The sequence below is a fragment of the Molossus molossus genome, unplaced genomic scaffold (genome assembly GCF_014108415.1).
Source record: "Molossus molossus isolate mMolMol1 unplaced genomic scaffold, mMolMol1.p scaffold_m16_p_11, whole genome shotgun sequence".
Lineage (NCBI taxonomy): Eukaryota > Metazoa > Chordata > Mammalia > Chiroptera > Molossidae > Molossus > Molossus molossus.
In genome coordinates, this window is record NW_023425346.1 from 82680868 (window position 1) to 82695860 (window position 14993).

General features: G+C 43.5%; 1 protein-coding gene across 3 annotated transcripts in view; it reads right to left on the bottom strand.

The window, feature by feature from the left end:
* Positions 1–14993, bottom strand: part of PLEKHM3 (pleckstrin homology domain containing M3) — a 171158-nt gene that overhangs the window by 143982 nt on the left and 12183 nt on the right. For 2 of the 3 annotated variants that reach the window (XM_036254483.1, XM_036254485.1), the window contains exon 2: positions 4945–5891. In XM_036254483.1, coding sequence (XP_036110376.1) covers positions 4945–5575 — 631 coding nt within the window. In that variant the 5' untranslated portion in view covers positions 5576–5891. Of the gene's footprint in view, positions 1–4944; positions 5892–7129; positions 7276–14993 lie in introns of all 3 variants that reach the window. The other variant, XM_036254484.1, reaches the window with a different exon arrangement.

Consider the following 14993-nt stretch of genomic DNA (forward strand, 5'->3'; position numbering starts at 1 on the left):
CATGTTTGTATAGAACTACAGATTAGTGCTAGGACTAGAAATGAGCCATCCTTGCAGCGGGGTGGGGCCCCTCCCTCAGGGCGAGTTCCCAGTCATACCTCACTCCCACTGAGCAGCGCAGGGCAGACCCTGGGGTGGCAGAAAGGAAGGGAAGCTTTGGTTTCCACCACTACCTTGGATTCTTTAGAAAAATGCTTCTGTTGCCATCTTACCTTAGATCTATTCCTTCCTATCGGTCTATGAGCTAATCCTTTTGACACTATTATCCAGTCCCCAGGTAGTGCAGACAGTGTTAACCAGGTTGGATTCAAGCCACACTATCCACCTAGTAGGACCCACTAGCAGTGCCCTTTATCCATTAGCACAGGCAATGTTCCATCTTAAGAAATCTGTCCTGGGTCTGTCTCTGCCTGAGGCAATGCAATCTGTAGAATGTATTTGCATGCTTCTAAAACCAAAAAAAAAAAAAAAAAAGCAGCCAAAGATGGCGCAAACCCCCAAGCGATCTTTCCATGGTTACAAACCCATGGGAGTCCGGTCACTTAAGCTCTCTGCATAGCTAACATTCAAGAATGTGAAAGGCAAAGTTAGTCTTTCTTTTGCAGATTCACTGGTCTCCTGAAGAACTGTGTCTAGCTCTGCACTGTCCATGTATTTTAGCAAATACGTTAAATGCAGAAAACAATCCTTGCTTTTAGCTAGACTGCTTTTGGTGTGTCTCAGTTTTTCCTAACCAGTGATCTAATTTTAGTTCGATGAACATTATCCAGGTCTGCTTCTTCCACACTACTCCCCACCCTCTACCCCGACAGAGACTGGTTGCCAAAAAGGCTTTCAAAGTAGAGGGTTCTGGAGTCTGAGGATTACTGGTTTCCAAAGTAAGGATACAGCCTAGCTTGGTGGTCAAGAGTATGAACTTGGAGGAAGACTACCTGGGTTCAAATCGAGGAGCCCAGTTTACTAGTTGTGGGGCTAAAAGCATGTTGGAGCAATACTATTTTCAGAGCACTATTTTAGGTACGGAGGATAAAACAATGAGTAAGAGACCATCCCTTCCTCAGTGACCATAAACCCTGGTGTGGCAGACAGCAGACAGTGGCTCACAAGTCAGTATGAGAAAGCGAATGAATCGAATATTTCCCACTAACAACCCAGTTCATTGCCATGAGCAGGTACACTTCAAGAAGGCCAATTCAAGAAATATTTATGAGGACATTTTATAAAATAGTCTATGCCAGGGAAAACTAGGGGTGACTGGTAATGTCACCCTTATCTTCACTGATGAGTTTCAAATTTGATTAATAGCAAAATTAAAATTATTAAACATTTAAAACATGTATTAAGTATTTACTATGTGCCAAAAGTACTAAGAAGTACTTTTAGATGTTTTAACCCATTTAATGCTCACAAGAAACTGAGGTGAATACCACTACTTTTCCACACTTTATGGAAAAAATAATAGTAATAAAGACAGAGATGAAGAAAGCCTTCCCTATGTGACAGAGCTAATAAGTACTAGAACAAGAACTGAAACTCTAACAGTGTAGGTTCTGTAAGTTTTTAACCAATACACTGTCGTTTGACCAGAAGGCCTTCTTCAGACAGGCTTGCCCAGTAACAAAATAGCCGATGACACCCCCGCTACCCACTGCCCTCACCCCGCCAGACCTGATTTGCTTTATACCCAAAGCAGCAGTTGTCTTCAGGAAGGCTCAAAAGGCCAGTCAGTCATCACTAAATGAGGCAGAAGCTGCAGCAGTTCTACCCAATGAAGATCCTTGGGCTTGTTGTTATGAAGGAAAAAGAGGGAATGGTGGTGGTGGGGGGGGGGGTCACGAAAGAGAAGGGAGGGGCGAACGAGGAGAAGAAGCATTCCTGTAAGTCTCTGAGATACTCCAGGTGAGCTCTAAATAGAAGCCAGAAAAAAAAAATTAACTGGAAAAAACAAAACTTTGTAGTAATAAAGCCCGTAGGTAAGAGAGTGTCAGAGCCAGACACAAAATCAAGTTGACCTCATCAAAAGAAGCCAATTTGACGACATTTTATTTCTCCTCAGGAGCCCCCAGCCTCCCATTAACCTGGTTAATTGTTAGAACAGCAGGAGTGGAAGATGGGAGGATGATGGGTCACTTCTGGTCACTTTGGATTTAAAGTGCCCGTGAGACATTCCAACAGACGTGTTCACCAGTCGGCCGGATATGCAAGTCTGGAGCTCAAGGAAGAGGTCTGGCCTGACCCCGAGCGTCCAGCTCCAGCCAAGAGCTACACCACCTCCCTCTGCTTTTGGCATATTCTTCCAGGAGAAACAGTAAGCCTTTCTTCACTTTGGATTGCCCGTTTCAAAGGTTTTAAAGTAAACAACTCAAAGATCTTGGCTGATTTTGACTAGAATGTACCTGAATGTCGGCACATCACCCCCAAAGGCTGTGAGAATTACGGCTGGCAGAGCAGGTGACCAGCCACGTATCCTGAACTCCTCTGTCCCAGCCCTGCCCTTCACCCGGTTAGCAATACAAACATGACTTGGCCTGCCTGTCTCCAGAACATGTCAGAAAGAAAAAGCATCAAAATTTGCCCAACTTTGTTCATTCCTGCTAAGTTGTCTATCTCGTGGATGACCAAACGGTGGCCAGGCTACATCAGTATCTGCAAAGGCCATTTGTTACAGTTTATTTTTCAGATCACCATTCAGTACTTATATTTCAACAGCATTTAATATTCAACTCTTTTGTAATTGAGGATTAAAAAATCTGCCCTGGCCAGTTTGGCTCAGCGGTTAGAGCGTCGGCCTGCGGTCCAGAGAGACCCGGGTTCGGTTCCCGCTAAGGGCACGTACCTCGGTTGCAGTTTGTCCCCAGCCCTGGCTGGTCGTGTGGGTGGCAGCCACCCAATGTGTCCCTTTCACATCGATGCTTCTCTCTCTCTCTCTTCCTCTTTCTCCCTTCCACTCTATCTTAACAAAAAAGTGGAAAAATGTCCTCGGGTGAGGATAAAAAATAAAAAAATAATCATAATCATAATATACCAAAGAGAGAGCCTAAAGAAGGTCTGTTTCTTAAATTTACAATACGAACAAGAGAGGAAAAATAAAATTGGAAACAGGACACCCTCTTAACTTTGGTTGTACCAGGGATTTAGAATGGTTATGACAATGTAGTCATAGAAATCTAAGTGAACTCTAAGAAACCGAAAAACAACAGAGGTTAATTGCTAATCAAGGAGTACACCTGGTTGTACTTGGACTCAAGGCAGAGAGCTGATTCTGCCTGGCACTGGGACCACAGAAACTTGTTTGCCCCCCAATATCTAATCAGTTACCAAGTCCTGTGCTTTATAATGTCCCTTTCTTTGTACTCTATGGTCACCACCCTCGGCTCGCTGTAACAGAGGGCTGGTGAAAGTCTAGGGAAAAAAGGAATCACAAGTCATAAATTTGAGTAGGGAAAAAAAGTATTTTAAAAGAATGGATTTGGCTCTGGTAGGTTTGGCTCAGCAGTAGAGCATCGGCCCAAGGACCAATGAGTCGCAGTTCAATTCTGGCCAAGGGCATGTACCTCAGTTGCGGTTTGTCCCCAGATCTGGTCAGGGTAGTGTGGGAGGCAACCAATCAATATGTCCCTCTCACGTCGATGTTTCTCTCTCTCTCTCTCTCTCTCTCTCCCTTTCTTTTCCCCTCCCTCCCACTCTATCTGAAGATAAATAGAAAAAAAAAATCCTCACGTGAGGATAAAAAAAAAGGTGGATTTGAACTGGATATGAAAATAACGCAGCCTCAAATTATATCCTTGCCTCAAATTACACTTATAAACTAAGTTTTATTAATTAAAATATTAAATGGACCAATGGAATACCATGCAATGGTAGAGACTGAAGTAACACTAAAATAACAGTTAAAAATAACAGTTAAGTACATAAGTTAGTCTCCCCAGTTAATTGAGCAGAAGCCATCTAAATTAAGACATAAGCAGGATAACTGAAGAATCATCAGTAAAAAAAAAAAAGAATAGCCTGTACAAAAGAGGTTACCTTGAAGGAAAATGCTGAGGGAAACAGAGAGAAAGTTCATGAGTGAGTGCATGAGTGTATTTATACAGTATACAGTATATGAGTGCATGTATGTGTGCAAAGTATGAGGAAACAAGAGATTCAAGGTCCTACACCATGAGATCCTAACGAACCTCTCCAACCCTGTCCTCCCACTACCCGTCCTGGGATCCTTCGCTCCTCTCACAAGGGAAGACTTGCTCTCCTCTCGCCTCCCACCTCTTCACCTTGGTTCACCCCATAATCCTGACCAGGTGTCCTCTACTGAGACTCTGCATCCTAGTGTCCCATGACCTCTCACAGGCCCTTCCTGCGAGCCCAGCCCAGGGTGTCTTCCCTTCCTCTATGCTCTTACAGTCACTGCCACTCACTCATCCAAAAAATCCCAACAACACAGAATAAATGAAGTTCCCTCATAAGCATTCCAGTTGACCATCTACTTCCCCTCACTACTCGGTGCCTTCCTGAGTCTTTGAGAGGGTGCGATCCCCTCAGCTACATGAGAAGTTCTTCAGGGCAGGGACTGGGCCTTCACACTTGAACTCCTTCATAGCACAGGCTCTGCCCGCTGTGTGATCTGACGAACCTCTCCTGGTGTGAATAAGCAGTACCATACAATGTTCAAAGGGAAAATGCTACACTGATTATGGGAGTATTCTGATTGTAACATACAAGACTAGAAAGGATGCAGTAGCCAGAGTTCTCTTTTTACTCAGTCCCTCCTATAAAGGCAGTAAGACCGTAGATTTGAGGTAAGGTGAAATGTGAAAGGAAATGGAAGGGAAGCTTAAGTAAACATGGCTGGACATAAATACTGGAGAATAAGCTTCTCATGAGGCAGCTGTAAAAGACAAAGGAAAACTGGCAGTTGTTCAACAGCAATCAGATATAAAAACCTACCAGTGAGTGAGTGCATGAGTGCATCAGTGTTTCCTTGAGCATCTTCTATCTTACTTGGTGAGGGCGACAGAAAAGACGGCCTGTTGGAGTGAGGGCCCCGAAGAGATGGTTGCTGTGGCTGCTGCTTCGAAGGCGTGGTCTTGAGGATCACCCTCCAGTCCACCTGGGTAACATCCGACCTTGATCGAGCATGCCCTGGCTTAAAAGTAGAGGTCTCATCCAGTAGGTCGTTCACAGAACGAGGTCTGTCCCTCCGACGCTGACAGATGTTGAACAAATTCAAGGTCGATGCTTCCTTTTGTTCCATCCAGGAAAGATTATCTGGGGTTGTCCCTTTCTGGACCATAAACTGTTCTTTGGCAGGGAAGACATTTTGAGCTTTGGTTTCTAAGAGCCTGGTCTTACAGTGGTCCCAAATCATGCCCCCCTCGCCCAGGGAGGCAACATTTCTGATAGTACCATTGTCTGTTATGTTACTGAGGACCTCGTGCCCCACTAGTTCAGGGACCTCCTGAATCCCATACACCTCTGCTTGCTGCACAGCCTTTTCCAGTTTACTATCAAAAGTACTAAAGAAATCCTCAGTAACTTCCAAGGCCGGGCTTATATCGTCCACTTCCAAAGCTTCCATGTTGCCAGCTCTGAGGCCTATGCCTCCTAAGCTGGTTTGGGAAAGAGCTTCAAGAGCGTTCACCCGCCGAAGAAAGATGCTCTGCGCAACAGAGTTCTGGGGACAACGGAAAGGAACCGCATCCGCTGCCTGGAGCAGGCCAACCACTCAGACAGTTGATGTTTTCCTTGTCACTAAAAGCATGTGCTAGCTCATAATGGCCATTAACAAGGGCGTCCAGGAGACCAACGTTCTTCTGAGATTCTACTTCAGTGAGATCTCTGTGAAGGCAACAGGAAGTGCTTGTCAAAGCAACGCCATGGCAATCCTTAACTTCCTGGAAGAAAGTAAAAAGGACAACATTGACACACAGTTCATTGTATTCTGTAGTACACAAATCTGCCCAATCACCTCCCCACCTTTCCGTCTCTTCTCTGGCAGTCATGCCAAAGGTGGACGAGACCTACGCAGAAGTTCCACTGTCAAGAGCACACACCACTACCGCTTTGTATTAGAACTTACACAGAGCAGAGTGGAGCTCTTGATGAGGGGAATTAAGGTCAATGGCTTTTACTCACACAGAGAAGCCTTTGAGAGCAATTGTGAAAAGACTGCCCTGGCAAATCTCTCTGATATGCTGACCTAAAATAGTAAGCAAAAGAGACTAGGAATTCTGTGACTGGGCCTCTATGATAATCAGTCTGAATGTCAGAAATGCATGAGTCCTTTTACAACCTTGAAAGCACTGATAATTCGTTGGGCTTCAAGGTACATGGGGGAGTAGAGAGGGAGACGCTCCCTTTCACTCTAGCTGTGCATGCGCTCCCTGGTTTAGACTGTGTGATGCCTAGTGATGACTCTGGACTTCGGAATCCTCATCATCCTGGAGAGAGGCTTTGAGGGCTGGCCTAGAGGAGAAGTCCAGCCTCTGGGCTGAGCAGAAAGAATCGTAGGACTAACCTACCCTCTCTGAGAAACGGGAGAGCTCCAAGATCAGGCCAGCTCAGGGCTGACCTTGACAGTGAGGCTGTCCAGTACAGCAGACACTACTAGCCATACATGGTATTTAAATTCAAATTTATTAAAATCAAATGAAGTTCCTCAGTCACATTAGCCACATTTCATGTGCTCAATAGCCATATATACCTTTGTATTTTTGCCAAAAACAACTAGGCAAGGGCTTTTTTCCTCCTCAACTACTTATAAATAGGTAAAACTAGGCAATTAGCAACACCTTTGCAAGGTGCTCAAAGTAGACAAACGTGCTTTCTTTAAAAAAAAAAAAAAAACTGCACAATTTTTGTGGTTAATGAAAATCATTTTGGCACTCGGTCATTAAACTATTACATTTCAGTCAACAGCACCAATCCACATTGCTTAATGTATGCAAAGAAAACTAGTATTACAGCCCTTTATTTTAGGTTTAAGAAGGTTTGGAGTTCACCGGAACTCTGTGGTTAACCTCTTATAAAGCAATAATGACTGTGAATTTGTCTACTTTTATATTTTGATATTATCATGTCAGCACCCATGAAGCATGGCACAGATTGAATTTTTGGAGATGAAATCACTTACAATATTTCTCTAGCTGCAAACACAGTTTTGCTTTCTGTGTCTCTAAGAGGACTTGAGCCTCCAGAATTGTGCAACAGGGTTTCACTACTTCTGTCATTTTGAGACTTAGATGTTGTTTGTTTTTCAGTTTTATCTTGTATGTGATACTAAAAAGAAGAAATACATAATAAATCTTAAAGCTTTTAGTTCTGTCATGACTATAATTTCAAATGAACATAATAAACAAAATACAAGTTTCCTATTTTATAGAAGAGGCATCAAGGTGCAGGGGACACTAACTTATTCATCTAAGATTATATTATGGATAGTCCTTTTCTTACCCAGTGTTTAAAATTCAGTATCAAATTAAAAGTGATTTTTTTTCCTTCCTTCCTTCCTTCCTTCCTTCCTTCCTTCCTTCCTTCCTTCCTCCCTTCCTTCCTTCTTTTCTTACTTCTTCCCTCCCTCCCTTTTTTCCTTTTTTATTTTATTTTATTTATTTATTTTTATCCTCACCCGAGGATATTTTTTCCATTTTTTTTTTTTTTGTACAGATAGAGTGGGAGGGAGAGAGAGGAAGGGAGAGAGAGAGAGAAACATCGACGTGAAGGGACACATCGAGTGGCTGCCACCCGCACGACCAACCAGGGCCGGGGACAAACTGCAACCGAAGTACGTGCCCTTAGCGGGAACCGAACCCGGGTCTCTCCGGACCACAGGCCGACGCTCTAACCGCTGAGCCAAACCGGCCAGGGCTTTTTTCCTTTTTTAAAAATCAAAATATCTAGGAGTATACTCTCTGTGCTCTCTGCTTGGACAGTCACAGACTGGTAAGAAGCAGAGAAGCATGGATGGCCAGCACTCCTGGGTTGTGGAACGCTTCTATTCCACACGTTCTAAAACCACAGACCCTAGAGATCATCCTTTCAACCCCAACCTTTCACAGAAGAAGATACGGAGGTCCAAAGAGTAAGAGGTCCCATGGACACTTTCGTATGCATTGCCTCATTTAATCCTTATTAAAGGGTAGTAACAATTCAACTTTAAAACCATTTCAATGCTGTTTAACAAGGCGTTCTGGAAATCACTCATCTATCCATCCTTTCATCCTTTTACAGGGTCACACCGTGATCAAGACCCTAAAGATGCAAAGATGAATAAGACACGGCTCTTGCCCCAAAGAGGCTCGCAGTTTATTATAACGCACCTACGAAAGTAAGTCCAAATAACTGCCTTGACAGAGGATGGAAACAGGTATCAGAAACAGGCCACCTATTAGAGCACAGAGGCCCCCGACGTGTGAGTGAAGCTGCATCTTGGATGACAGCCCAGCTGAGTTTTCCAATGATTCCAGCCCCAGTCAGCCTCAAACTGCAACTCAGAGAGATCCCTGATGAGACGTTTCCAGCTGAACCCACTTAACCCAGAACCATGAGAGATAATAAATTGTTTTAAGACACAAAGTTTGGGAGTAGTTTGTCACACAGCAACCAATAACCAGGACTCATCACTTCCTCCGGGAAGCATTCTCTGGTGTCCCAGACTAGGTCAACGTCCTTGTTTAGGTTTGCATGGCACCTGTACTTCTGTAAGACTCACAGTTTCAATGTCAACATCCCCTCAGGCAGCAACTGTCTATTTTGCTCACCCTTGGATCCCCAGAACACAACTGCAGCTCAATAAATATTTGTTAAATAAATGAATGAATTTTTTTTGAGTGGCTATCTTTAGAATCATTTGACAATGTTTTCCTTTTCTCCTTTGTTGTCAGTACCTCTGACTTACAGCCCTCACACTACATCATGATTACCTCTAGCAATAAACAATAAGGATGGCTGCTGCCTTAACAACAGCCCCCCATTACTCCTTAGTGTAATAAATGAATTAACACACCAGTGTAAGAAATCCAGCTTTTGCCTGTATTCACACAGTACAAATTAAATAGCTAAAAAGAGTTACTGAAAGTGGCAGTGATTTATTCATTCCTGGATGTTTTCTGAAGCAGCTGTGTTCCAGGCATTGGTGATTCAACAGTGAACAAAACAGATAAAACCCCTGCCCTTGTGGAACTTAGGTTCTGTGCGCTTGTGGCACCTCCCATATGTGACACAGCTCTGAAGCTCTGTCCTGCCTCACTTGTTAAGGAGTGGTCAGAGGTGAAGAGCCCTCCACACCCTGCACAGATCCCACCCTCCCCGTCCACACCCCAGCCCTCTAGGAGTCTTTCCTGAAGAAGCAATGCCTTTGGTCTCTCCCTTCCCTGAAGTTTGAACAACTCAAACTTCGTAAACTGTCTTTTCCACCTCAATTAGACTGTAAGGGCAAGTTCCCTACCCATGTCCGAGCTCCCCCACCAAGCCAGCAAGGTCTTCCTCCGCTAAAGTGGCCTCCACATCACTTCTCTGAACCCTTCAGGCCCTCCCCAACAGAACAAGAGTCAGGAAATATTTTCTGTAAAGAGCCAGATAACAGTGTGGGCTCTGTGGGCCACACAGTCACGTCAACTATTCAACTCCACGGCTGTAGCAGGGGAAGCAGCCACGGGCGGACAGCACAGAAATGAATGGGCATGCCTGTGTTCTGATGAAACTTTATTTACAAAACATGCAGGTAAACAAAATGTGCTATATCCATACAATGGAATAGTATTCAGCCTTAAAAAGAAAGGAAATCCTGTCATGTGCCACAATGTGAATGAGGACATCATGCTAAGTAAAATAAGCCAGTAACAAAAAGACAAATACTGCATGATTCAATATACATGAGGTATCTAAAGTAGTCTTATTCATAGAAACAGAGAGTAGAATGGTGGTTATGGGGGGGGGGGGGGTTTAATGGGTCTAGAGTTCAGATTTTCAAGATAAAAATGTTCTGGAGATCTGTTTCACAGCAATGTGAATATATTTAACATTACTGGGATTAAAATGATTAAAATGGTAAATTTTTAATTTTTTTTTACCCCAACTTAAAAAAGAAAACACAATCGCAAGGTCAGATTTTCCGCTGGGCTGCAGTGTGCCCGTTCTCGGCCTAGAGGACGAAGAGGCAGAGGTCAACAGTGACAACTTTGGGGCTCAGGAGGAAGGAAAAATTACCATCAAGGGGACTTCGGTAAATTACTTTAACTTTCTAATCTCAGTTTTCTCATTTGCAAAATCAGCAAATTAATAATACCCTTCTCCTAGGATAGTTGAGAGAATTAAATAAAACAACACATGGCATGGTTCCTGGCACCTGACCCGTGAACAAGCCTAAAAAGCCCCTCCCTGTCTGATCAGCACGGCCATCTTTCCCCTAGGACCTCACACTCTGCGCTCCACCGTCCCTTCTGTCTGGCCACCCTGGCCTCCCTGCTGGTCCCCAAACTTGCAGACACATCTCACCTCAAGGTCTTCGCACTGGCTGCTCCCTCAGATATCAACACGGCCACCTCTTTCTTTACATGATTGTTCCTGCCGCCTTTTCAACGGGGCCTCCCCTGACCACCCCATTTAAAATTGTAACACACAACTCTGCCCTGGATTTGATTCCCTTTACTCTGCTTTTTAAAAATAAACTTTTAATTTTAGAACAGTTTTAGATTTATAGAACTAATGCAAAGATAGTACAGTGCGTTTCCATAAACCCCACACCCAGCTTCCTCCATGAAACATCTTACATTAGTATGGTACATTCATTTGCCACAATTAATGAACCAGTATTGAACATTACTGTTAACTAAAGTCCATGCTTTGTTGTGATTTCTGTCATTTTCTCCTAATATCTTTTTCTGTTCTAGGACCTCATCCACAATACATGACATTTAGTTGTCATGTCTATTTTGCTCCTCTTGGCTGTGACTGTCTCATCCTTGTTTTCAATGACCTAGACAGTTTTGATGAATACCGGTCGGGTGTTATATGGATTGTCCCTCAGTGGGGATTTGTTTGATGTTTTTCTCATGATTAGACTCAGGGTATATGTTTTGAGAGGTAAAACCATTTCCATTATATCATTTCAAGGATAGATACCGCAGACATGACTTTTCTACGATTGTTCATGTTAATCACCCTTATGCCTTTACTATCCTCTAACATATCACTTAATTTATTATTTAATGTTTAGTGTTTCTCGCTTCCAACTACAATGTAAACTCCTCGAGGGCAGGCATTTATGTTTGTTTTGTTCACTAAAGTATCCCAAGTGCGTAGAATAGAGCCCGAATGAACGCACTGTTATTCCTCGGCATGACGTTCATGGCCCATGGCCCTTCGTGGCCTAGCCACCTCTCCAGCTGGTTGCTCCTGACCTACACTCAGCTCGGGTTTCACTCCTCCGAGCTCCGGTCCGAGCCGGGAGCCTTCGGCATTGCGCAGACTCTCCGGGCACCTGGGTTTGCCACACCACATCGGCCCAGCGGCAACCCCTCTGTGTCCCCTGCACTCTGCGCCACTCCACAGCAGGCACGATGCCTTCGTACCCTCCTAATTAACCTCTCCGTCTCCATTCTTTGGGGCTCCATTTGCCAACCTTACTCGATTTGGAACTTCATCTTTCCATATTTGTCAGTATTTTGTTATATTACATTAGCATGCACAGCCCTCGAATTCACTACAAGGTCTAATGCCAACTGAATCTCTGAGTAAACACCTCTTACTAGTTTGTCTCACTTGGTTTTGAAATTAATTAATTAAAAAATAATAACAACATATTCAGACAAGGCAAAATATGAAGCGTACCTTCCTCTGACAAAGTGAACTGAGTAAAACCAGTGTGTGGGTGCAGTATGGTTTGCCTCAGCACGAAACTGGAAGTCAGGAGCTAATTAGAAAGAACTGTGTTCTAAATGTAGCCCAAGCACACACAGGCTGGGTGGCCTCAGGCAGACCATTTAACCTCTGGGTGCCTCACTCAGCTACCTGTATTCAATAAAGCTGCTAATATCAAACTGCTTCGCCTGTGGATCATTCACTAGGTAGTTGGCCCAACACGCCCTTAAAAATGTAAACTGATGTATAATTATGAAGCGCACCACTGGACTTCACCCATTCAACAACCACGTGCCTCTGGTCTCTCCCTCCCTGGGAAGATTCGTCAGCTCAACAAAGACAAAGTCAGCAACCAACTATTTATGACACACTCGTTTCAGCCAAACTCAATAATCTAAAGACATTTTATCTTATTTTTGTGTAGAACACCTTTTCTGTAAAAAGGGTTATTGCCTCTATTTAACAGATTGAGAAGCTGGTTAGGGTGGTAATCAACGTTCAACCCCAAGAATTCCATGCATGCATCAAAAAGTAACAGGATGGAGAATCAGTGTATTGCTGTGCTCTAACAAGAAAATCCACTGTTTACATGCTCATGGGGCAAGGCTAATTAACAGGATGACTCCAGCAGCCCTCCCACACAGAGGCAGAAGCAGATATGAGCAGCAAGACCAGCCCAGCCCACACAGGGATGCCATGTCCTCTAAAGCTGTTTGGTAAAAGTGCTGACTTCCCCCCAACTGAACTAAATGGTTTGTAATCAGAATGTAATGAGTGCTGAGAGGGTGTCTGGGCCATATAATTTCAGAAGCAACTGGAGTACGGAGAAGCGTGCAATGCCAAGGACACCTAGGATAAACTTTCTGCCAGTGCTTTCAACCCGAGGCTGACTGTAAGGATGGTCAGCACATGTGGCGCTCACATGTTCTTCCCTTGGTTACAGCTGTGGCTCACTGAGAATTTTCTAAGACTTACATAATATGAAGGATCCACCACAAGAGAAGCTGACCCTAGTAAAATGACACTTCTGGATCACGAGGCTATAAGAGGTTAGGGTTTCTCATGGTGTTTTTGTCATAAAAACAAAGTAAGCATGTTGGTGAAGTACAAATAAGCCACAAGCAGCAGAAAAGGACATGGTGCCAATGAGACTTCATGGGAAGCCTTCAGGGGTCTTCCAGAGGAAGACAGCTGGAAACACAGGTGGACTCCCGTTTTCACAGGCCTGCGGCGGGGGCGGGGACATTAAATGGCTGCACTGTATACAAGTTTCAATAAACGAGAAGTTGGTTGCCATGCAATACCTAAGGAGTATAACATTAAAAAAAATTATTTGTATAGTGTTTTTTTTCCAGTTCTAAAAGTAATAAATACTCATAGAAACCCTGGAAAACACTGACAAATATGGAAAACAACAGAAAAATCAGTCATGATCTCATAACTCAGGATAAATCAATAGGTATGTTTTTGTCCAATATTTAATTGGAATCAGACTATATACAATTTGGGCTTACTGTTTAAATGTATGCTTGAAAAGCAAATACTGGTAAATATTAACCTTGAGAAGAAGAAAGAAATGTCCCAGAGGGGGCTGCGCCATTACACCTCACAGCCTGACATGAGGCCCCGCTTGACTGCACATCTCCTCTCCCGCGGACCCCTCATTACACATCACAGTCCTTCCGAGTCCTGACTCTCACTGTTGCTATTTGCCTGTCCCTCTTTAAACATTTCCTCCCTGCCTTTCAGAAGACCACCCTCTGTTGGTTTTCCTCTCGTTCTCAGTCTCCTCCTCCTTTCGTACAGGTCTCCTTATCAAAAATGGATACTGCCTGGGCTCTATTGATTTATACCTATTGATTTATCCTGAGTTATGAGATCATGACTGATTTTTCTGTTGTTTTCCATATTTGTCAGTGTTTTCCAGGGTTTCTATGAGTATTTATTACTTTTAGAACTGGAAAAAAAACACTATACAAATAATTTTTTTTAATGTTATACTCCTTAGGTATTGCATGGCAACCAACTTCTCCGACCACAGCTATATGGGCTCCTTGGGTCAATTTATCCAGACCTATGACTGCAACAATACTCTGTTCAAGCCTCCCAAACTTCCAGCTTCAGTCTCAACCTCAGGCCTGACCTCTGGCCCTACGTTCCCAATCACCTGTAGGACATTTCTACCTGGCATATCTCATGGCAAAATTAAGCTCAGTTTGTCTAAAATCACAGTCAGTTATTAATTCTATTCATATTTGCTGAGTGCTCTCGGTGGGCTGGATGCAATTCTGGACACTGGGAGACAGGAGCAAACAAAATCCTTCAATAAAGTTTCCACTGACAACGTCCAGCTCATCAAAACTGGCACTCTAGGCCTTCACAATCTTGGCCTAGTGTGCCAGCACAAGTTCCCACTTCTCTTCCATACAACACTCTTTTCCTCCAAACTGGAATGTCCTTGCTCAAACATCATGCTTTCTGAACTCCAAGACTTTGCCTCCAGTTATCTCTGAGGTACCCTCTCCCCACCTCCACCTACTGAAACTCTGTCCACTCTTCAAGCTCCAGTGCCACCTCTTCCACAAGCATTCTTTCATCCTGATCCTCAAACGGTCTTCTCTCTCTTAAACATCCACAGAATGTCTTTGCTACCACTCCCAGAACATATATCACATGCTGCCTGTTCTTTCTGAAATGCTGATGATAATAACAATCACTGTATAATTTATCAAAAGCCTATTTTATGCCAGTTACACTACTTGGCACTTTAACTCTCACAATGTATAATGTGGGTACTATTATACCCATTTTACAGATGAGGAAACTGAGGCTCAGAGATATATAACTTGTCTAAAGTTGCACACCTACCCTACTGAACTTACATCAACTTGAGAAGAGCAATTCTACCCTATTTCATCTTATAACCCCCACTGGGCCTAGAAGTAAGGCCAGTACACAATGGGTGCTCAGTCAGTATTTGTTGAATGAACACCTGCATAGAGAGTGTTTGTAAAGCACTGACACCTGTAATTATAAACACTACTCTGGTTTTCTGGCAAAAGTATACATGAATTTATTATAAGCTCATTGAAATAAAATTTGACATGCTTTCCAAAATATTTTGTTGACTTGAACTT